The following is a 25,949-nucleotide window of genomic DNA, read 5'->3' on the forward strand; positions in this document are numbered from 1 at the left end:
CAAATGATGTTGGTGTAGAGAGCTGTAAACATATATATACTCCTTCACTACACATGGATAGGAAGTACTCCTCACCTGAGCCACGTGAATGAACTTGGTGAGAACTTCAGCTCGTAACTGGGGAGTTGGCCGACTCAAGACCATCAATTGGACCCACTGAGAAATCCCGTTGCAGAGAGCGATCGATCGTTCCATGGTGGGATTATCTTTCACACAACCATTCACTATGTAGTTCTGATAGTCAGAAAACTAAAGGAAACAAAGATTATTATAAGAAACCCAAGTCAGGTTCTCTATATGTCATATAGAGATTTGTAATTTACTTATATTTAAAAAATCTTCAATCTTCCAGTACTTATCAGCTTCTGTATGTCCTGCAGAAAGTGGTGTGTTCTCTTCAGTCCGACACCGTGTTCTCTGCTGACACCTCTGTCCATGTCAGGAACTGTCCAGAGCAGTAGAAAATCCTTATAGAAAACCTCTACTGCTCTCCAGACTGGAAAGAATACCAACACTTCCTGTAGGACATACAGCAGCTGATAAGTACAGGAAGACTGGAGATTTTTGAATATAAGTAAATAACAAATCTCTGTCACTTTTGATTTGAAAGGATTTTTTTGAAGTATCCCTTTAAGGCCCAAAGCCTGTATATGTCAGTACATGGAGACCATTTGGCTCAATAATATGAAACTGTAAAGCCTTTGATTACTGTCGTACAGGATCAAAGCTTCTAAGGAAGAATGCATATGGTATTCCTATAGTCCTCTTCACCTCTTCTGTCCAAAGCAGGAGAGGTTTTCTATGGGGATTTGCTACTACTCTGGACAGTTCCTAACACGGACAGAGGTGGCAGCAGAGAGCACTGTGTCAGACTGGAAAGAATACACCACTTCCTGCAGCTGGTAAGTACTGGAAGATTTGAGATTTTTAAACATAAGTAATTTACAAGTTGATCTGAAAACAATTCTTTTTGTCCGGAGTACCCCTTTAAACACGACATTCACACAGATTAGGCTATAGTTAGTAACCCAACTAAAATGGTTGTTTAGAGACAGTGCCACTTCTGCTATAGGCTATTTCCCGTTCAGCTCTATTGAATGTTGCTGAGTTGTAGTACTATACATTGCAGCTTATTGCCTCCGTTGTACAGAGTTGATGAGTATGCCGTTCGATTGTCACAACCTCCCATTGTAGCTGACTCCTACATTGTTCTACCTTCCTGTTTATGTTCCATATAGAGTGGTAATCTGCACCAGCCCCTTATCCCCATAGGGTCCTAGCTCCATGTGGCCGTGCTAAAGCCAAGCTGTCCTATATGACATTACTAATACAGTAATACCCAAATGGTGCCAAAATTCCGCTTTTAACTCACAGAAATTCTGCGGAACGATTTGAACTCCAAATAAGTCAAGTGTTCTGCTAGTTCTTGTGGCTCCAAGTGGTCAAAGAGCAGGGAGACTTTCCTCTTCTTGCTGCAGTTAGGTTTTATACGTTGGGTGAGTTTTCTTGACCACTCCCGAGAGTTACTGGAATAAACGACAGAAAGGTCAATAAATATACAAATAGACAGACGGAAACACTTCACAAGCCTTCTCCATGTACTAACATCTGGGCAGTGTCAAGAAGATGCCAGTGGGACTCTTCTCCCTGCGCTCGCACCATCTCTTGGAACTCTTCCATGGTCTGAGTTAGACGTGAATCCATTTTAAACATGGTCCAAAGTTCTGTAATCCAATACCTGGGGGGTATAATGGAAGGAGTTAATACCGTGATATGACCGTGACATGGAGACAATCGGAAGGGTCGTAAAGTCATCTCACCTTACAAAGTAGCAGATTTTGAGGCAGAACATCATTGACCTTTTCTCCAGAGCTTCTTCATATGTGCGGAATTTAAATTAAGGTAAAAAATGTATACTAGGCATGTGCTATACATGGTGACACAGAATGGGGGAGATTTATCAAACATGGTGTAAAGTGAAACTGGCTCAGTTGCCCCTAGCAACCAATTAGAGTCCAGTTTTCATTCTTCACAGACTCTTTGGAAAATGAAAGATGGAATCTGATTGGTTGCTAGGGGCAACTGAGCCAGTTTTACTATAAACTATGGGGGAGATTTATCAAACATGGTGTAAAGTGAAACTGGCTTAGTTGCCCATAGCAACCAATCAGATTCCACTTTTCATTCCTCACAGACTCTTTGGAAAATGAAAGGTGGAATCTGATAGGTTGCTAAGGGCAACTGAGCCAGTTTCACTTTACACCAATGAATGTAAAGGTGGCCATACACCCTAAATATCTGTTTGGGCGATAGATATTTTTCTCTACTTCCCCATACATATGAACGTTTGTTACAGCCAAAGCTGTGTGTTCTCTACGGTGGGATCCAACATGGATGACCAGGAGGCTGCCACACACTTTAGACAGTCAGCTGAACCCAAAGTCAACAGGTTTAGTTGACTTTGGTCTAAGGTGTATGGGCACATTAAAGGGGTTTTCCAGCGCTACAAAAACGTGGCCACTTTCTCCCACTCTTGTCTCCAGCTTTCGCAGGGTTTTGCTGTTCAGTTCCATTGAAGTGAATGGAGTTTAATTGCAAACTGCAACTGAACAGAAGACGTGTTGTCTCTGAAAGAAAGTGGACATGTTTTTGTAGCACTGGATAACCCCTTTAACACAGATGATTTTCTACTCTCCAGGATAGGATAAGGGTCCCATACACCTTATACTTATGTCGGCCATACTCACCGTTCGCGGCGGGTTTGGCCGTTGATATAAGATGTATGGGGGTCTCTGGGCCGACCAATGACAGGTAATGTCGGTGGAGATAGGGGTCAGTTGTGATGGAAGATCACTGACGGACCCCTTTGTTCGGGAAGGAGTTCTCTAACCCTTCCCGCAGAGAATGCAGGATCGCTTTACCGTGCTGAATATTCCTCATACGGGGTGGGTGGGTGGGACTGAACGATTATCGGACTGTCAGTTATGTGGACCTTTTAGTAGGTTGTAGACTAAATAAGTATTGGTTGTAATCTCTCTATTTCCAGGTTATGTCTCCCCCCATGTGATCCCCCATTACCTGCACCCTCATGAGCACATGCCTGCTAGTACTCACACATACGTCCTGATGCGTCTCCACACTACCTGTATCCCCAGAAACATATGTCTGTCATTACTGAAACACACTCAACAGTAATGCCAAATCCTCTTAAGCCAAATCCAATCACTTCTGTCTCAAATACTCCCTTAGGCTGGAATCACACTTGCAAATTCTTTGTACAATTCTTGATGAGATTCAAGTTCTTTTCTATACTTTGTGGGGACCCCAATAATGACAGAATCGACCCCTTCATCCTGACTCCATCCTTGTCCTGGCCGTTCATTTCTGACTGGTGGAAGTCATAAGATTTTAAAGGGAACCATGATTGTGCAGATATGGTTCCCAGCAGCATGGTATAGATCTACTGTGCAGCTCACAGAGCATACCAGCTGCAGGCCTGCGAGAGGGGAGGCAACTAGTCATCCCCCTGTGACTAGTCATGACTCTGCCAGTCAGTCAGTGCGCAGTTTTACGGTGATTGATGGGCAGAGACTAGTTAGTGGCCTCTCCGCCTGTCAGTGTGCAGTGCAGGGATGATTGACAGCGCCCCGCCCAGATGACTAGTTGCCGCCCTCTCCCAGCCTTGTGCTGCGTAATAAAACATCTTTTTCCCCACTGTAAAGCTACTGCTGCAGCAGGTGCGGCTGGTATGCTCGGGGAGCTGCACAGTAGATCTATACCAACCAGCTGGGAGCCATATCAACACAATTTTGCTAATTGGTTCCCTTTAAGACACAAAGATCCTGACTTGGCAATTTTAAGGACTAAGAGATGTTGAGTACTCAAATATTTTTTTTTTTTTTCATTTTGTATTTGTGCGTGCGAGAAGAAGCTCTTATACTAGACAATATTTTGTAACCTAATGGAGAATAGGGCACAGAACTATGCAGGACGTGTAACTAATGCTGGGTCATGAATGCAGGAAGCAGCAAAGGATATAGTGTCCTGAGCTTGTTTAGCAGGTCTGCGGAGGGAATCAGGAAGCCATGCATTGTCAGCATGATTTGCACCAGCTCGCTGCCCTGGCAAACATTCCCTTCAGAATCTGAAAAAGATAAGGGTTATAAAGATTACTACAGGAGAATCCAATTTAGTAAAATAACAGGAACTCACCAGAACATGGTGAGCAGTACAGGATAAGACGTGTTCCGCTGATAAATATTGGTGTCAGGACATAACAGGGGCAGATGTGTCCATACTGTCACCAGTACAAGCTCTGGTATGAGGCAAACAAACATTTCTTTTTTTAAGTATATTAGTACATCCTGCTACACTGGGATACATGGGACAGACTGGAGTATGGAGCATCAGACTACATAGGGTGTGTTTGTAGTCTGTTACCACGGGAACACATAGTAGTTACAAGCAAGATATTTGCAAAGTATGAAAATGTTTATATCAGCTGTATTAGAACAAGAAAACCAGACTAGCTATAGGTTAGGGGTCTTAATCTCGCGGCCCTCCAGCTTTTACAAAACTACAATTCCCATCATGCCTGGACAGCCAAAGCGAAGCTTTGGCTTTCCAGGCATGATGGGAATTGTAGTTTTGCAACAGCTGGAGGGCCGCGAGTTTGAGACCCCTGCTATAGGTGGATGTAGCCTTTTTGCATGTCGTTTTTTAACATTTGGGCAAGACCCCATTCCAAAGACCAGCTGTTGCGAAACTACAGTTCCCATCATGCTATGGAAAAGCTTTAGCTTTGGCTGTTCAGGCATGATCGCAACAGCTGGAGGGCCGAAGTTTCCCCATCCCTACTTTAGGAGAATGTTTTTGGATGCACACCTGTCTTTGGTTCTGCAAGACAAGGACATCACGTACGAGTATTTCGGGTTGTGCCCCAGTTGTAGTTTGCCTTTGTGTCTTCTGCTCACCTGCAGCACACATCAGGCAGGAAGTCTCTGATATCTTTTCGTCGCTCATACTTGGCTTTGAGCTTCCTCTTTAGGTTTTTACCATTTAGAAGAAGTGGTTGCAGGAGGCATTTTCAAGATGATGAACGTCAAGATAGGTGGTGGGGGTTGTACACATCTCGCACAAGTGAAGACCATGTTTCACTTCCATGTGTAGTCCAAGGGTTAACAGCTCACGAGGAGGGCCGTGGGACACGTTGTGTGTTATCGCACCAGCCTGTGGCTTTGTCCCAGTTACATAAGCAATAGCACGCAGAGGTACTCAGGATTATTATACAGTGTCACAAGTTGTTTTCTAGGATCACTCCAAGAACATAAGATACCACTTTAGCACATAATCTGTCATTTACTCTGAACATCACGTCATGGAAAATAAATCTAAATTAAGGAGGCCGTTTCTCCATTTCACTTCTTCAGTTCGAGCAGGTTAGCAGAAGATTTCCTGCCGTGTTTCCATTCAGGGAAACTTGTTGTATTAATGCTAATGTGATTGCAATTTTCCTCCATTTTCCTCCAGAGTGACAAACAATAGACTTTCTTTTGTTAATGTTCCTCCCACATTTCCCGGCACAGAATCGGTCCCTGGGGGTTTCCAGTTGCTTCCCGCTCTCCGGGTACCACACAGAGCAGCCCCCTGCTAACACGCACCACTCAAGGATAGGTAAGAGGATGCTGTGGGCTTTTGTTACCATCGACGCTGACAGATGTCTTACTGAAAGGCTGTTACTGCGGTATTATATCCTAGAGTATATAATGTAAAGGGGACCTAATACACGCAAAGATAATCGTCCGAATCGGCCCTATCTGGCAGATTATCACTCTGTGTAATGAACACAGCAATCATTGGCTGATCGTTGATATAGGTTTGGACCTATAATTGTCGGGCGCCAACCAAGCATCGCTACGTGTAATAGCGGTGTGCGGCCGTATACATTACCCATCCATGCTGCAGGACTCCTCTTGCGCTCTGCTTCTCCCCGGTCCCGCGCGCTTCAACTTCAGAGCGACCTGTCTCAGCCGACAGGCCGCACAGCCAATCACAGGCCAAGACCGCTGCGGCCAGTGATTGGTTGGCTTTGAAGCTATAGCGCGCGGGACCTGGGGAGAAGCAGAGCGCTGGAGGAGCCCTGCAGCATGGATACGTAATGTATACAGTTTAAGCAAGGGCTGCAAGGACATGGGTAACGATGTCCATGCAGCCCTTGTTAAAGGATTATCGGGTCGTGTAATAGGCCCAGTAAACGAGCACCGATCTAGCAGATCGGCGCTCGTTTACAGTTATTATTGGGCACCCATCGGCCCTTGTAATAGGACCCTTAGACACTGTACAAGATGGGGAGCAGAGAGGTCACCCAAGTCCATGCGCTAGGATTGGGCAACTTCACTGTCACTCTCTTCCTTATACGGAGCGATAATCTGCCAAATCAGGCCGATTCGGCAGCTTATCGCTTTGTGTAATAAAGACAATGATCACCGGCTGTCATTTATTTCGGCCTACAAATCATTGCTTGCCAGGCGTGTATCACTACGTGTAACAGTGATGCACGACCGATGGTTGACTTACCTCTCCCCAATGTCCTTCTTGCCTCTACCCGCTCCCGGCACCTTCCACTGGAACTTTAGAGCCGGTCTCTGAAGTGGCAGGCCACTCAGCCAATCACTGGCCATGGCGCTGTTCCTGTCGGCCAGTGATTGGCTGAGTGACCTGTCAGTTCAGAGACCAGACATCGCTAACTATATATATATATATATATATATATATATATATATATATATACACAGCCCATGGTGCATGATTATCAGGCCATGTAATCGGCTCATTAAGCGAGCGCTGATCTAGCAGATGGCCGCTCGCTTACATTTGTAATATGGCCCATACAGTCAATTCATAACCAGAAATTGCCCCAAATTCAGTAAAGGGACTGTCCAATACCATAGATGTGCACTAGTACAAGACATCAACCATAAACAAAGGTGTAACTTAAAGTTTTTCAACAGCTGAAGGGCCGAAGGTTCCCCAACCCTGTACTAGAGGTACCGAGCTGGTGTAGTATCTTTCTTTTTTTTAAAAAAAAAATGGTTGTTCGGGTGGGCCGCAGCCTTCAGTAGAGGAGCCATAGCTGGTAAGCACTACCAAAGCATGTACTGAACATTACGGCAGTCCACTGTTTACACAGCTACTGATACCTTAGATACCTATAGGTTCTCGGAACAAGGTAAATGGTTAACTGCTTCAAAGAATTAACAACAAAGCATCTGATGTAATTCTTTATTGACTGGTCGCAGCTTGAGCTTCTCACATCAAACACATTGAGATTGGTGCCAGGACAGTGACATTTCAGCTCCGTGCTCCCAGATGGCAACAAGGCCCCGGACTTAGCCGCAACCTACATTTTATAATACCAGGTCTTTTCAACACTGACGCATCAGGTTTACATAAGTATATTGCACTCGGTTGTGACAGATATAGGTGTTGTATGGGGAGCTCTATGCAGGAACTAGTAGGGTCTCACCTATTGGGGGTCCATTGAGCTCTGCTGTCTTGTGTACATTGGAGAACTATAGACTATGGAGAGGATGAATTAGGGTCTTATTACACGTTTTTTAACGACTAACGATAAACGATCGCAAACAAGATTGTTTATCGTTAACCTGAAATCATTCACCATATTACACAGAACAATGGTCGTTAGTTACAATCGTTACTATGATTGTTTATTCCTTCTGATCCCAGAAAAACAATGAACAATGTGCAATTACACTGACCGATTAGTGACAAAATGCGGAACCTGAGCAAACGAATGTTGAATTACAGCGAATGATTAACGATAATTTTAGGTTCAGACGATTAACAACATACGAACGATTTTCCGATCATCGCCTGCCAATACACAGAACGATTATCGTTTAAATTCGAACGATATAAGAATTTTTGGCACCATAATAGGGCCCTTAGGTCGGGCATACACGCAGCTGTCTATTACAGTCTATGGGAGAACAGCTGGGGCAGCAAGTGTAGGTACACTAAGCTCTTTATTTTTGGACATGACAGCAACCTTGGTCAGCCATATTAGTACTTCTTCAGTCCAGTCATCTAGCTAAATATTCTCCATTCCTGTATCACAAATTTACTGGGAACTATAACTATAACCATTCTGAAAATATAGCAACTTGATGGAAGTTTTGGGTGACTGCTTAGGTTAAAGGTGGACTCTAACTAAAATTAATTTATCTCAAATTAACTGGTGTCAGAAAATGTCAGAGATTCGTAATTTACTGCTATTCAAAAATCAACAGTCTTCCAGTACTTTTCAGCTGCTGTATGTCCTGCAGGAAGTGGTGTATTCTGTCTAGTCTGACACAGTGCTCTCTGCTGCCACCTCTGTTTAAGACAGGAACTGTCCAGAGTAGTAGCAAATCCCCAAAGAAAACATCTCCTGCTCTGCAGACTGGGAAGAATACACCACCTCTTATGCAGGACATACAGCAGCTCATAAATACTGGAAGACTTATTTTTAATATAAGTGACAAATCTCTGGCACGCTCTTTTTTTTTTTCTTGTGGAGTACCCATTTAAGGCCCAAAGCCTGTATGTCAGTGCATGGAGACCATTAGGCTCAAAAATTAGGAACTATAAAGCCTTTAATTACTGTCGTCCAGGATCAAAGCTTCTAGGGGAGAAGGCATATGGTATTCCTATTGTCCTCCTCACCTCTAAGGAAGCTGGGCTTTCCAGTAAAACCTTAAAGGGGGTGGGGTGTAATTACTGTCACCATAGCTTAATCTAACCATCTGACCCTTACATATAAGGCAATATGCATAGAGCGTATCATAAATTCTTTAATGTCAGATTCTGCCGTATAAATACAAAACTCAATCACTATAAGAACAGAGAAAATCCATAACATTCACATGTCCGTTTTCTGCGGCCGCTATTCAGTGAGTCCAGGAGGGGGGCGCGGGGGATCGCTAGATCATCCGGGCAGCCCGTAGCAAGACAAACGACGCAACGAACAGCCGACATGAATAATGTCGGCTAATCGTTGCCTTCAATTCCACAGGACGATTATTGGCCGTGAAGGCCGATATCCGCCAAATACGGCCGTTATTTGTTCCGTGGAATAGGGCCTTTACGCCATATGAAAAAGGCCTAACCCCTTAAAGCAATTTTTCCTATTCTAGGTATGCCATCAGCCTCACGTGTATATCCAAACAACATGTTATAGATAGTGTCCCCCACATACATTATTGCCCAGTGGGCTATATAAGTACAGGGGGTGAATTGCTCTACAGGCAGCTGTATAGAATACTACAAGAACACCACTGTGATAAAAACAAAAAAGTTTACTTAACAACACAACAAAGAGGTAAAAGCACAGATGTGAGATCCTGACAGACAAACGTGTCCTATTGACCTGCTTGGTAATCACTGTCGTAGAGGATGCAGACCCCCATAATCTACACGTATCACCATCTGCACTGTCTCACTGCTAATCTCTGGTGCCAGTGACTAGGCTTATCTGAGGCTCCATTGTGACATATGATACACCCCTGCCCAGGCCAATGTTTTCTTTCCATTTACTTTTATTTTTCTTTATTTAACATCTTCACATGTGGAAAATTTTCCAGTTTTAATGGTCCTGTCATCTTTTCTAAATAGGTTCGCCCAAGTGAAGGGGGGGGGGGGCACCAGTCACCAGCCAATGTCTGTATGTACAGGTCTAAGTACTTGGAGTGCAGGGGGTGAAGCCCTATGGTTCAGCACAGCTATAGGAACTAAAAAGTTCCCTCTATGACAGTTCTGCAGGCAATGGGGCATCTAAAACAGATCTCCAATGAGAAGAGTCCAGATCTCATAAATAAAATGAGTGTTATAGGTATATGATAACTTGATATGATATGCTTTATCTATATGAGTTATCTTAAAATCTTTTAAATCATTCTTTTTCTCATTTTGGGATGACATTATGGGGGCATCACAACTAATTACAAGTTTTCCATAAAGTTTTGGACTCGACATACAATGGTCGTCCTGGAACCAATTAATATCATATATATATTATAACTAATATAGTGCAAAGGTCATTCACTAGTATACAAATATTACAATATTAATTGAATCCAATAGCATATTGCGTATATGAGCACTGTCATCTAAATCGTGAAACTAGTACAATATAGCGGGTGTCAGACTACAGCTGCCTAATCCAATGCGGAAGTGGTCATTATTACGAGATGCTGTAGACAATTGGTTAAGTGCGCTGACATTGAGAAACACTCAAAACCCCGGGTTCCTCTAAAACTGGACAAGTCACGGATTACAGCAGGAACAATGTATCGGGACATGTACTATGTAAAATTGCACACAACTACTCTGAATATATAGGTATCAGTATACTAGAACCATACAATATACCAAAACCAACTGTGTAAAATTTTTGCATGCAAATACATGTGGGTGCAGATGTAGCAGAGCTATTGTACATCAGATTTAATGCACTAATGTGGCTGCCCACTACAGGACAAGAACAGCACGACTGCCTCTGACTCGAGACCATTCCTGGACCCCATCCCTACGTCTTTCACAAGACTATAACCGAGAGAGAAAAGTTGAAGTAACTCACCAAAACTTTGAATGCACATCTGTATGAGTTCGTCCAAGCTGGCTCCCTTGATGAGCTGTCCTAGCGGCATCATCACCCGTATGGGATTGACCTGGGGAAGTTTGGGGTGCGAGGTGCAATGGATGATTTGCTTTAGTTCCAGTGCCAGTCTAGGAATGGTGGTACAGCCATGTGCAGGTCTACTGAGAAAGAAAGAAACCACAGATGAAACAGCTGACGGAGTATGTCAGGATGTATACAGCCCACTGCTGGGGAAGAAGGTTACCACCTCTGCCTCTTAGCTCTCCTCCTCCTGTGCCAACCACACATCAGTCCTCCTTCTAGGAACAGGGACCAGCTCTCCCTAACATCCCACAGGATTCACTTACTATTATCTCTATGTCTCTATGGTCCTCTATGCAGAAACATACTATTATCACATAATTGTTACCATGGAGGAGAAGATGGGAATTTTTTAAGATTTTGGGTACTTTTTTTCCCCATCAATGAATCACTAATAGACAGTGTGCACTTCTAGGCAGATTCATAATGAAACTATTGTAATCACTTTGTCATTCTATGCAACCAGTTCCCGGATAAGCTGGGATACTTGTCAGCGCTAACTCTAATAGGTTATCCGATACAGGAAAAAGAACGGAAAAGAATGGCTGTCTTTGTACATTTAAAGGGGCTACACATTTCGAAGGGGAAATCCTTTCTTCTTCAGGTACGCTTTGCGTTGATGTCATAGGGATGTGGCTGCCTATGATTCAGTATGCCTGTAATGTAATAGGCAAAAGAAGAGCCAGCGGAGCCTCATTTAAGAGTCTCAAAACACAGGACTAGCCAGATATCCCTCCGGGAAGGGCCCAGCCAAGGGGTGGCTCCTGTAAGGAAACCACCATAGTAAGTGGTCCTATAACCAAGCCAGAATCCTGCTCCACACTGATGAGTAGCAACACCCTGAAACAGCTGCATGTGGATGGATACCTGGCCTTGGTTTTTCCCTTGTCATTACATTTACTTATAGAGCCACTTAATATGGTGGTTTTGGAGGTTTCCTAACAGGAGCTGCCCCTTGGCTGGGCCCTTCCCGGAGGGATATCTGGCTAGTCCTGTGTTTTGAGACTCTTAAATGAGGCTCCACGGGCTCTTCTTTTGCATATTCATGTTTCCCAGGGAGCAATGCACCTAGGATTTCACTGCATTGAGAGCTTTAACCAGCAGCCGGCAGTGTTATCGTTTGGCTGGTCTACCTGAGATCAGCGATCTGTTTCTCTTATGTAATGTAATAGAACATCTTATTACAGATATGCTGCACACCGAGCAGAGACACCTTTCTTAGTCATTAGTGTACGAGAGAAAGCCCCACTCCTGAGTAAAGGAGACACCATAGGGACTATGTCTTGTTTTGTCTTGAAAATTGACTATACCTAGGGACCTATAAAGTGCCGCACAGTGACAGTGCTTTACACTACTGCTTTACATGAATTTCCACCATACTGTATTCACTATATGCATATCCATTATGTTCCTAAATATATCTCTATACAAGTATTTCTAATACACAGGATGACTCCAAGTCCCCTGCATGGAGATGGGGCAGTCATCATCAGTCACTACTATAGAGGGACCTTAAAGGAACACAGCACTTCACCATTTATACACTGACATCAACAATAAAAAGTATACAGTAAGCTCCCCCTAGTGGTAGCTCAAGGCATTTAGAATTTGGAGGTCAGTATCACAATAAAATTCTAAAAAAATATATATTAAAGTAAACCTTTCACCCCACGGCCACCATTTGAGTTCATTTTGCAAAGAGGCGGGAATACGGCATAGTAATGTACAGTGTCTTTAGTGCTTATGGAATAAGAAGCCCCGCCTCCTTGACACTATTACCAGCCCAGAACAATGGAGTTCTTAATGAAAGTAAAAACACGGAACAAGCAACAAAGTATGTTCTGGAGGTTTTTACTAAGATCTATACAGAAGTGCTGCCCACTAGGTAGACGGATGGGGGGGGGGGGGGCCACTTTACTTTTAAAAAGTTGAGATTTTGTGAGTTATTAAATGGCTTTATTATCAGATTTTCTATATTATTAGCATTATAAATTACATTGACAGCAGTCTATCCTGCTATGGTCATACTGATGATTCTAATGATTTATTCACATAGCAGGAGTGGATCTGACCATGCAGATCTATTATTTTACTATTCAATTTTTTGGCGATTATGTCCAGTCCATAGGTCACCAATATCTCTATGTATCTATGTATCTCTATCCAGGACATTACTGTATTGAACTGTCATGGTTATCAGCTGCTTTATAACTTCTGCTAATACCCGGAGTTTACTGTGTCGTTAGTCTTATCTGAGATTGCTACAATACTTTGTTAGGTTTTACAATCATTATGTTTATTTTCTATTTGTGTTTGTTTTCTCTGACCTTATTATTGTAATTCTTGGCAAGTAAAAGCATAATATTTACAGAAAGCAAACTCTCCGATTGGCCTAATAAGTATTCTGTTGGTTTGCCTACTATTAACTGCATTGTAGCAATGGCTTGCAGCCAGTGCCTCTCCAGCTGTGGGGAAACTATAGATATATATATATATATATATATATATATATATATATATATACAGAGAGATAGATATAGATATATATATATATATATTTTTTTTTTTTTTATGTAATATTTATATTTTTTTATAAATAAATTATATATATATATATATATATATATATATATATATATATAAATACATACACACACACACAGTAAATATATATTTATTTTTTTTACAGGGAACACAGTATTATTTTATCCAGTACACTCAGCATCTGTGGATTTCTTCTCAAAAAGCAGAAGTAATTTTTAATATAGGAAGCATTAGAATGCCTTGTGCACAGTTAAAGGGCTTGTCCATTCACGGGTAAATAAAGCTTAGGCACTGCATAGGACCTAACCTAACCGTATCAGTAGAGCTGTGAAAAATATTGGGTCACATCACAAGAAAAAAAAAAAATTATAAAAAGGGACTATAACAATCCACCCAGCCCAATATGTTCTCATAGGGCCCTATTCCACGGAGCGATTTCATTGTTCGAAAAATCGTTAGATCGTTTTTTGTAATTGAATGATAATAGAAAAACGTTGGTCGTTTGATTGAATTTGGAGCTATTTTTATCGGTGATCTTCTGCAAATCGTTTGCGCATCGTTCGGTGTCAAAAGACTTTGTTCGGTCGTTCGCAGTAGCGAAAAACGCAGAAGCGACGACAGGACGACCGCAAGAACGATCATCGTTCCATGTAATTGGGTGAATGATCGTTAATAGTCAAAAAATCCATTTGTGGAATAGGACTCCTAAATCAAACAAGGTTCAACCAGACGGATATATCCAATCTGTGAGCAGTTCTATACCAATCTTAAGTAATGAATGGTTTGATGGCTCAGTGCTAGGTAGGCTTATGATGTTTAAGGGGGTTATCCAGCGCTACAAAAACATGGCCACTTTCTTCCAGAGACAGCCCCACTCCTGTCTCCAGTTTGGGCGGGGGGTTTTCTGCTTAGTTCCATTAAAATGAATGGAGCTTCATTGCAAACCGCACCTGAACTGGAGACAAGAGTGGTGCTGTCTCTGAAAGAAAGAGGCCATGTTTTTGTAGCACTGGATAACCCCTTTAACCATCAGTCCATCATTCATAGGGGATTTGTCTACTGCACAGTTTTTTTTATTGGAAAATTGCCTAGAGAACTTTATGAAGGTTGGTCTGAAATGTGACAAAGAAATCACATCCAACATCCAAGAACTTTAGATTTAGCTGGAGGCATTTGGAGTGATGGTTTCAATACCATACACTGCACATTGAACAAAACAGCAAAGGTTAAAGGGGTACTCCAGCGAAAATCTTTTTCTTTCAAATCAACTGGTTTCAGAAAGGTATATAGATTTGTAATTTACTTCTATTAAGAAATCTCAAGTCTTCCCATACTTTTCATCTGCTGTATGTCCTGCAGGAAATGTTGTGTTCTTTCCAGTCTGAGGCCATGTGCACACTATGTATAACACCGGCCGTTCTATGACCAAGCCGGATCACAGAACGGCCGGTGTTACTGAAGATCATCCCGGCCGGTACTGCAGTTTTTCTGATGAATTCTGATGCGGGGGCACAGTGTCCAGAGCAGAAGAGGTTTTCTATGGGAATTTACTACTGCTCTGGATGGTTCCTGTCTCTGACAGAGGTGGCAGCAAAGAGCACTGTGTCAGATTTCCTGCATGACATACAGCAGCTGATACGTATTGGAAGACTTGAGATTTTTAAATAGAAGTAAATTACAAATCTATATAACTCTGACATCAGTGGATTTGAAAGAAAAACATTTTTGCTGGACAACCCCTTTAAGGAGAACATAAGAAGCCTATAAAGTAAATTGCACCACACCCACAGTGAAGCATAGTGGAAGATCCATAATGTCGTCAGGGCTGCTTTTCTACACTTGTGAATGGGACAATGAAACTATGAGATTCTCTGAGCATTTTAGAGTGATGTTCTCCCATAGTGCAAGAAGCTGAAACATGGCTGCAAAATGTTTGGAGGTTGCGACACCTAGTATTAGTATTGGTACATATGCACTTATTTCTGAAGATATTGCTTTCTTTGTATTAAAGTGTCACTGTTGTTTAAATTTTTTTGGGCAGAAATAGTACAGTTTGAAGCTCTCCCTCCTGTCTTCATTGTTCTGTATGGAGAGGGGAGGGGTGGAGGCACCAAAACAGGACAACAAAGAGTTAATTTACAGCTACATCACCAGCTATCTCCTCTGAAGTCAGCACCGACCTCTCTGACCTCTGAATACCGGCTTTCATACAGGTCCCGCTGTGTAATGCTTTGCTCTCTGCTGGCGACTAATCTCCCTCCTCCCCCCTCCATAGAACAGACAGGGCCCGACTGATGTAAAAGAGTCGAGATTTCCTGATAATGAGCTGTGAATGAGAGAGAGGAGGGGGGGGACGGACCTGGGGAAAGTCTTTTTGAATGCAGATAATGGCATATTTGCCTAATAAACCCAATTACAAAGTTTCTTAAAATCGCCTGTACTATTGATTTCTGCAAAATAAAATAAAATAAAATACGACAGTGACACTTTAAGGTTGTCAATAATGTTGACCACAACTGTGAACTGTGAAGTACCTGTGGGGAAGATGCGGGTTGCCTCTGGAGCTGTCCTTTCTCCAAGGATGACAGAGCCACAAACCACACAATGTTCAATTTTTTCTTACCCTTTATAAAGGAGATCAACAACCCCCCCCCCCCCCCCACACACACACACACACACACACCACCCCTTATTTCTGGATCTGGTGGTACTACGGTTTGCACCATGCCGGATGGGTTTCATACACGTTTCTCACACTTATAGCCTATTGTCTTCTCTGCTATATAACAATAATCTACAGCTGCTACAGCGAGATGCAGGCATGCAGCAATGGACACTTACTGGAGATCACTGCATGGTGCTATGTGATGTCTTTTTTACCCATGACTGACTATAGGGTATTTCCATGCAAGAACATACCGAACCTCTGCATGTAAGTAGCACAATATCACTTCCTTGTAGATTATCTGAAGAATGAATCATATGCAGGAAGTCTGAACGCCAGAGACAGAAAGTCAATAAAACACAGTGACGTTCTGCCTCTCTGCCTATTCTACATAATATAGCGAGTGCGTCCACAATCACCTTGGAGATAACTAAATTAACCAAGCTATAGTGTATGAATAGTAACTACAGTTTAATCCCTTAAAACAGTTCTCATCGGCATCAGTTCATCTGTGCATCAATTATTTATTGGCTTCGGATTAGAGGAGGCACTGATTTTCTATAGAGATATAGAAAGAGCCAAGTGGGCATGCTTTAGCTAGAAAGAACCCAGTGGGCATGCTTTGTGTAGAATGAGCCAAGAGGGCATGATTTATATAGAAAGAGCCAAGTGGGCATGCTTTATATAGAAAGAGCTTAGTGGGCATGCTTTACATAGAATGAGCCAAGTGGGCCTGCTTTATATAGAAAGAGCCAAGTGGGCATGCTTTATATAGAAAAGGCCAAGTGGGCATGCTTTATATAGAAAGAGCCAAGTGGGCATGCTTTATATAGAAAGAGCCAAGTGGGCATGCTTTATATAGAAAGAGCCAAGTGGGCATGCTTTAGCTAGAAAGAACCCAGTGGGCATGCTTTGTGTAGAATGAGCCAAGAGGGCATGATTTATATAGAAAGAGCCAAGTGGGCCTGCTTTATATAGAAAGAGCCAAGTGGGCATGCTTTATATAGAAAGAGCCAAGTGGGCATGCTTCACTGTTATGTAATCACCAAAAATTACACAAGGGACCCCAACCTATTATGCTCTGAATACAAGGAATATGGGAGGTTTATGTGCGCTTTGTTTGATCAACATAATGACATACATGTCTGCCTTATTTTAAGGGTTTTTTAGGATTTGGGGGATGTGGGAAGTTCCAGTTACAGAACGGCTATCTCTCAGGGTAGATAAATGTGTCTATTGTATGTAAATTATATGTGTCCTTTCTTGTTGCAGTTTTAGTAAAACCAAACTCTATAGTATATTTACTGTTGTAATGCATCCCCTACCCCCTGTAACATGTCCCTTTGGGTCGCATGTTGACTGGGTGGCATCCAATGGCCGCAGGCCGCAGTAACATCGCCTCCATAACAATGCAGTGTCGCATGAGCTGCCATCCAGGGGCTGCAGGCCACAATGATACATTATCTGGAGTGACATAATGTCTTCCAGCAAACACTGGACGACGAGAGGATTACAATGGAATAAGTGACCTTGCCGGTCACTCTGGGTAAATACTAAAACTGTAGTCTTTTCTAGTTTTTAGCATGAGACCCATAGTGTGACTACATATACGTTAGAAGCGCTGCCCATACATACAAGGCTCATATACACTGCTAGATCGGCGCTTGTTTACTGAGCCTATTACACAGCTCAATTATTGTTTAGCAAGGGCTGCACAGACATCGTTAATGATGTCTGTGCAGCCCTTGCCCTAAATTGTTCATACATTAACTCTCGATGCGCGCCCGGCATCCGATGATTTTAGGTCTGGACTTAAATAAACGATGCACCTAATTCGGCCGATTATCGCTCCGTTTAATAGGGCCAAAGCAACCCAGGGCACTTCAGTACCCTGGTGACGCCTCTTTGACCCTTTACACGGCCAGACAAAATTACTTTTCTTTCAAGCCCTACAAAAAAACTGTACCCTTACTCCGTGTGCTATTAAAGGTGATGTCAGGCTTACAAAAACATGGCACAGTGTGGTGTGAGTTGAATTGTTTTTGCAAGAAAGTAGCTACAAAAAAAACCTTTAATTGCCCAAATTTATCAGTCTGCCTGAAACCAAAGCTATCCAGTTTTGCCCACAGCAACCAATTACAGCATGAATTCATGCCTTAAAGGGGTATTCCACTCATACATAACTTTTGATATTTTGCTGCCCATAGTGAGACTAACAATTCCTTCCTTACTTGTTATTACCTAATTTGTCTCCTTCCCCCAGTACTGAGCTGCTGCTTTCTGCTGAGGACACAAAAAACTGTGTGAGAGCTTTTCTCTCTGTCTCCCCCTCCTCCCCCTTCCCTTCCCAGACGGCTGATGTAAACAAGTCCCCATCAGGCTTTATCTGCAACTTTGTATCTTCTTTGTAATGCTTAGAGGGATAATCTGTGGTCAAGTTGCTGATGAACTCACTGTGATTAAACCTCAGCTGTCTCAGAAGGGAGGGGGAGGAGGGGGAGACTGAAAGAAAAGCTCACACAGAGATTTTTGTGCTTTCATCAGAAAGCAGAAGCTCAGAACTGGGGGAATAAGACTGATTAGATAATAACAAGTATGGAATAAACTGTCAGTCTCACCATGGGCAGCAACATATGAGAAGTTATGTTTGAGCGGAATACCCCTTTAATGAGTTTAGGTAAAATGAAAACAAAAATGAAATCTTTTATTGGTTGCTATGGCCTACAGATAAATCTGGGCCTGTGTGTCAATTAAAAGGGAGACACATCCATAATATTACATAGGAAATATAGAAGTGTAACCCATGGCAACCACATAGAATTCATCTCACTTTTTTTTACCGTTGCACCTAGTACAAAGCTGTCATTTCCCATGGCAACCAAATAGAGTTCACCTCTTGCTTTTTGTCCCATTGCACCTAGTATAAAGCTGTCGTTTCCCATGGCAACCAAATAGCGTTCACCTCTTGCTTTTTGTCCCATTGCACCTAGTATAAAGCTGTCGTTTCCCATGGCAACCAAATAGAGTTCACCTCTCGCTTTTTGTCCCGTTGCACCTAGTATAAAGCTGTTGTTTCCCATGGCAACCAGTTATCGTCCAAGGGCCTTGTAGGTAATAATAATAGGAGGCCTCTGACTGTCACAGCACCCACTCCACAGCATCCCTGCACCAGCTTTGACACATCTCCCCTGTAGCATGACACGAGATTGATTAAACTCCTTGACGTGGAGTAATATGTGACATAAGATCCGCTGCGTTCATTATCGCCTAGGAAGAGTGCCTTTGATTTCTCTCATCCTCTCGAGCAATCAATGGCAGGAAAATTCAGATAATAGACGGATAATGAACAGATCCTAAGTGTTACATCATAGGCACAAGGTACCGAGGCACCGACATTAGCAAAACTCCTATTACATAAACAGCAGCAAACAAAATAACACAATACAGTGTACAGGGCCTTAGCCTTAGTACAGGGGTACAGCTTTAGCTTTGGCTGTCCAGGCATGATGGGAGTTGTAGTTTTGCAACAGCTGGAGAGCCAAGGTTCCCTACCCCTGGTGTAGTGGCCAGACAATGGTGAATTGCAGTCAGATCCTGCTAGTAATACAATCCTAAGGGAAACGATTCCAGGAAGGGCAATGGAGTCTAAATCCTTATCATATAAATCAGCCCCAAATAGACACAACCTATGCGAAAGGTCGCCACCTCCTCTTCATTGTACACTGTAGCCAGTATTGTTTAGTAACAACCAACACAATATAGCTAATAAAACAATGGTATACAGGAGCGTGCCCACAACTCCTGCCTGATATGTAGTACAAAGCTTGTGTGCGACGGGAAGTTTACACATGTTCACACATGTCAGGTATGTTGCACAAAGATATACTGATCTGGGGTCAGGGATAGGGTTGAGCCTTTGTTGCTTAAAGGGGCTCTCCCAAGAGGTTATGCAGGATAAGAAAAACATGGCCAGGAAACAGCTCCTCTCCTGTTCTCAGTTTGGGTGTTTTGCAGCTCAGTTCTGAAAAAAAGTGAATTATAATACCACAACCAACCTGAGGACAGGGGTGGCGCTGTTTTTGCAAGAAAGTATCCGTGTTTTTTTTTCTAATCCTGTATAACTCACTTAAATATATATCACCTATTCACAAGGAAGTGAAAAGTATCTGATTTACTTTACCGACTGCAGAAATGCCAGGCCACCAATGTAATTCACTGCAAAGCACTGACTGATATCTGAAACTAAATCATCAAGTGCATATGTAGCAGAAGACTTTCAGGCCTTTTCCGATGGAAATGTAATGCTGCGGACTACTAGCCCGTAGCCCAGTCTCAGTACATGTAACATAAAAGACACAAAGCATGCTAGGCACAACCATACAGTTGGAGCATTACCCCCATTACACAAAAACACACAAGAACAGGTCCTAATACACAGCGGGGGCACCACCACCTGTACACTATATCATACATGAAGGTGTCCTAATACACAGCGGGGGCACCACCACCTGTACACTATATCATACATGAAGGTATCCTAATACACAGCTGGGGCACCACCACCTGTACACTATATCATACATGAAGGTGTCCTAATACACAGCGGGGGCACCACCACCTGTACACTATATCATACATGAAGGTGTCCTAATACACAGCGGGGGCACCACCACCTGTACACTATATCATACATGAAGGTGTCCTAATACACAGCTGGGGCACCACCACCTGTACACTATATCATCCATGAAGACCTCCTAATACACAGCGGAGGCACCACCACCTGTACACTATATCATACATGAAGACCTCCTAATACACAGTGGGGGCACCACCACCTGTACCCTATATCATACATGAAGGTGTCCTAATACACAGCGGGGGCACCACCACCTGTACACTATATCATACATGAAGGTGTCCTAATACACAGCGGGGGCACCACCACCTGTACACTATATCATCCATGAAGACCTCCTAATACACAGCGGAGGCACCACCACCTGTACACTATATCATACATGAAGACCTCCTAATACACAGTGGGGGCACCACCACCTGTACCCTATATCATACATGAAGGTGTCCTAATACACAGCGGGGGCACCACCACCTGTACCCTATATCATACATGAAGACCTCCTAATACACAGCGGGGACACCACCACCTGTACACTATATCATCCATGAAGACCTCCTAATACACAGCTGGGGCACCACCACCTGTACCCTATATCATACATGAAGGTGTCCTAATACACAGCGGGGGCACCACCACCTGTACACTATATCATACATGAAGACCTCCTAATACACAGCGGGGGCACCACCACCTGTACACTATATCATACATGAAGGTGTCCTAATACACAGCAGGGGCACCACCACCTGTACCCTATATCATACATGAAGACCTCCTAATACACAGCGGGGGCACCACCTGTACACTATATCATACATGAAGGTGTCCTACTACACAGCGGGGGCACCACCATCTGTACACTATATCATACATACACAGCCCTGTACTCTGTATAGCACACATATAGATGTCCCCCGTACACAGCCCTGTACTCTGTATAGCACACATATAGATGTCCCCATACACAGCCCTGTACTCTGTATAGCACATATAGATGTCCCCATACACAGCCCTGTACTCTGTATAGCACACAAATGCCCCCCCATACACAGCCCTGTACTTTGTATAGCACATATACAGTAGATGTCCCCATACACAGCCCTGTACTCTGTATAGCACACATATAGATGGCCCCGTACACAGCCGTGTACTCTGTATAGCACACATATAGATGGCCCCATACCCAGCCCTGTACTCTGTATAGCACATATAGATGTCCCCAAACCCAGCCCTGTACTCTGTATAGCACACATATAGATGTCTCCATACCCAGCCCTGTACTCTGTATACAACACATATAGATGTCCCCATACCTAGCCCTGTACTCTGTATAGCACACATATAGATGTCCCCCATATACAGCCCTGTACTCTGTATAGCACGCATATAGATGTCCCCCATATACAGCCCTGTACTCTGTATAGCACATATAGATGTCCCCATACCCAGCCCTGTACTCTGTATAGCACACATATAGATGTCCCCATACACAGCCCTGTACTCTGTATAACACATATAGATGTCCCCATACACAGCCCTGTACTCTGTATAGCACACACATATAGATGCCCCCCATACCCAGCCCTGTACTCTGTATAGCACATATAGATGCCCCCATACCCAGCCCTGTACTCTGTATAGCACATATAGATGTCCCCATATTCAGCTCTGTACTCTGTATAGCACATACAGATGTCCCCAAATACAGCCCTGTACTCTGTATAGCACATACAGATGTTCCCAAATACAGCCCTGTACTCTGTATAGCACATATAGATCCCCCCCCATAACCAGCCCTGTACTCTGTATAGCACATATAGATGCCCCCCCCATACCCAGCCCTGTACTCTGTATAGCACATATAGATGCCCCCCCATACCCAGCCCTGTACTCTGTATAGCACATATAGATGCCCCCCATACCCAGCCCTGTACTCTGTATAGCACATATAGATGCCCCCCCATACCTAGCCCTGTACTCTGTATAGCACATATAGATGTCCCCATACCCAGCCCTGTACTCTGTATAGCACATATAGATGCCCCCCATACCCAGCCCTGTACTCTGTATAGCACATATAGATTCCCCCCATACACAGCCCTGTACTCTGTATAGCACATATAGATGCCCCCCCATACCCAGCCCTGTACTCTGTATAGCACATATAGATGCCCCCCCATACACAGCCCTGTACTCTGTATAGCACATATAGATGCCCCCCATACACAGCCCTGTACTCTGTATAGCACATATAGATGCCCCCCCCATACACAGCCCTGTACTCTGTATAGCACATATAGATGCCCCCCCATACACAGCCCTGTACTCTGTATAGCACATATAGATGCCCCCCCATACCCAGCCCTGTACTCTGTATAGCACATATAGATGCCCCCCCCATACACAGCCCTGTACTCTGTATAGCACATATAGATGCCCCCCCATACCCAGCCCTGTACTCTGTATAGCACATATAGATGCCCCCCATACACAGCCCTGTACTCTGTATAGCACATATAGATGCCCCCCCCATACCCAGCCCTGTACTCTGTATAGCACATATAGATGCCCCCCCATACCCAGCCCTGTACTCTGTATAGCACATATAGATGCCCCCCCATACCCAGCCCTGTACTCTGTATAGCACATATAGATGCCCCCCCCATACACAGCCCTGTACTCTGTATAGCACATATAGATGCCCCCCCATACACAGCCCTGTACTCTGTATAGCACATATAGATGCCCCCCATACACAGCCCTGTACTCTGTATAGCACATATAGATGCCCCCCATACACAGCCCTGTACTCTGTATAGCACATATAGATGCCCCCCCCATACCCAGCCCTGTACTCTGTATAGCACATATAGATGCCCCCCCATACCCAGCCCTGTACTCTGTATAGCACATATAGATGCCCCCCCATACCCAGCCCTGTACTCTGTATAGCACATATAGATGCCCCCCCCATACCCAGCCCTGTACTCTGTATAGCACATATAGATGCCCCCCCATACACAGCCCTGTACTCTGTATAGCACATATAGATGCCCCCCCATACACAGCCCTGTACTCTGTATAGCACATATAGATGCCCCCCCCATACCCAGCCCTGTACTCTGTATAGCACATATAGATGCCCCCCCCATACCCAGCCCTGTACTCTGTATAGCACATATAGATGCCCCCCATACCCAGCCCTGTACTCTGTATAGCACATATAGATGCCCCCCATACCCAGCCCTGTACTCTGTATAGCACATATAGATGCCCCCCCATACCCAGCCCTGCACTCTGTATAGCACATATAGATGCCCCCCCCCCCCCCCCCCCCCCCATACCCAGCCCTGTACTCTGTATAGCACATATAGATGTCCCCATACACACAGGGCGGACTTACTGGATGCCTTTCTTCTTGCCTATGGTCCCCATGATGAAGATGCCGGTGTGGTGGTGAGTATGCTCTGCTGTCCCAGCACTCCGCCTGTATCCCATACTGGAATGGGGCTGCTCACTGGTCTCCACCCCAGCACACCTCCCAGCCTGCAGCTCTGCCAGCAGCACCTGTGCCCCGTGTCACACTCATTGCGGCTGCTCCCTGCGGCTCCCGTTGCGTTATCGCAGCCTGACACTCAGCAGAACATGACACTTGTGCTCTTCTGCTACTTGTGACAAGTTGCCGGTCTCCGGTGTGCCGCCGCCGCCCGCCTCACACACAGCTCACTCCTCCCACACTCCTCTACATTAACCCTGCAGTACCGCAGCCGCCAGCTCTGCATCCGGGGACCGGCTCTGCCATGGGCAGCAGGGGAGGCAGTGCCAGGCACAGGAGGGCACAGGGGACCCCTGCAGTGTATGGGGGTACACGGGGGTGTAGAGGTCATCCTCAATTCCTTCCATCTATAGGAACATCACTCCAATGAAAGGAAGTAGCCTTGTTACTAATTGCACCTACCTATCCATTGCACCCTATTACTAGTTGCACCCTACTTATCAGTTGCACCCTATTACTAGTTGCACACTACTTATCAATTGCACCTACTTATCAGTTGCACCCTACTTACTAGTTGCACCTACTTATCAGTTGCACCCTACTTACTAGTTGCACCTACTTATCAGTTGCATCCTAGTTACTAGTGGCACCCCACTTACTAGTTGCACCTACTCATCAGTTGCATCCTACTTACTAGTTGCACCTACTTACTAGTTGCACCCTACTTACTAGTTGCACCCTACTTACTAGTTGCACCTACCTATCAGTTGCACCCTACTTACTAGTTGCACCTTCTTATCAGTTGCATCCTAGTTACTAGTGGCACCCCACTTACTAGTTGCACCTACTCATCAGTTACATCCTATTTACTAGTGGCACCCTACTTACTAGTTGCCCCTACTTACTAGTTGCCCCTACTTACTAGTTGCACCCTACTTACTAGTTGCATCCTACTTACTAGTTGCACCTTCTTATCAGTTGCACCCTACTTACTAGTTGCACCTACTTCTCAGTTGCACCCCACTTACTAGTTGCACCCCACTTTCTTGGTGCATGAAAAATTTCCCATCAGTTAACCTGCAAATATTGCAAAAAATTAGCCCACACTTTATTCTGTAGTAGCCAAAACAGAGGGTACATGGTGAGTTTTGGCTGGCTAAACAGATTTGTAATTTACTTCTATAAAAGAAAAATGTAAAGTCTTCCAGTACTTATCAGCTGCTGCATGTCCTGCAGAAAGCAGTGAATTCTTTCCAGTCTGACACAGTGCTCTCTACTGCTACCCCTGTCTATGTCAGGAACTGTCCAGAGCAGCAGCAAATCCCCATCCTGACATGGACAGAGGTGGCAGCAGAGAGCCCTATGTCATACTGGAAAGAATACGCATACAGCAGCTGATAAGTACTGGAAGGCTTGAGATTTTTAAATAGAAGTAATATACAAATCTGTATAACTTTTTGAAACGGGTCGATTTAAAAACAGCTACTTTCTCCGGCGTACCCCTTTAATTATGATGGCCGAGGCATAGTGGTTAGCTGGCACTTGGGAAACTTGCTTGAGTAGTCTCTCTAGGTACACCCTGGCTGACGTTTTGTCGGGCATTTGTGGCTTATGCGTATTGCAGGAACCCAGAGAGAATCTGTAACTTGCGTCTCGCTATGAAGAAGACCAATGGCTGGCAGCATAGTTGTTCACACTATACAGGACGTCCATGGGAGCCACCAGTGAGCCATGCATGGCCACTACTATATGGGGTGTACTGGATTTATAGGAGGCATCTGTGACTTGGAATACAGGGTAAAATCAAGGCAGTCAAGATACGAGGAAGGATCTGCCTTAGTTTTCAAATAAGCTTTATTGCATA

At 44.0% G+C, this 25,949-nt stretch overlaps 1 protein-coding gene across 1 annotated transcript in view; it reads right to left on the reverse strand.

Moving 5' to 3' along the window:
- Positions 1 to 24,287, reverse strand: part of RASGRP1 (RAS guanyl releasing protein 1) — a 37,422-nt gene extending 13,135 nt beyond the window's left edge. The window contains exons 1-7 of the mRNA XM_069949862.1: positions 23,993 to 24,287; positions 10,637 to 10,818; positions 4,039 to 4,144; positions 1,821 to 1,883; positions 1,607 to 1,738; positions 1,373 to 1,526; positions 76 to 249 (exon numbers count right to left, since the gene is read on the reverse strand). Coding sequence (XP_069805963.1) covers positions 76 to 249; positions 1,373 to 1,526; positions 1,607 to 1,738; positions 1,821 to 1,883; positions 4,039 to 4,144; positions 10,637 to 10,818; positions 23,993 to 24,087 — 906 coding nt within the window. The 5' untranslated portion in view covers positions 24,088 to 24,287. The remainder of the gene's footprint in view (positions 1 to 75; positions 250 to 1,372; positions 1,527 to 1,606; positions 1,739 to 1,820; positions 1,884 to 4,038; positions 4,145 to 10,636; positions 10,819 to 23,992) is intronic.
- Between the last annotated feature and the right edge of the window lie 1,662 nt (positions 24,288 to 25,949).

The sequence above is a fragment of the Dendropsophus ebraccatus genome, chromosome 13 (genome assembly GCF_027789765.1).
Source record: "Dendropsophus ebraccatus isolate aDenEbr1 chromosome 13, aDenEbr1.pat, whole genome shotgun sequence".
Taxonomy (NCBI): Eukaryota; Metazoa; Chordata; class Amphibia; order Anura; family Hylidae; genus Dendropsophus; species Dendropsophus ebraccatus.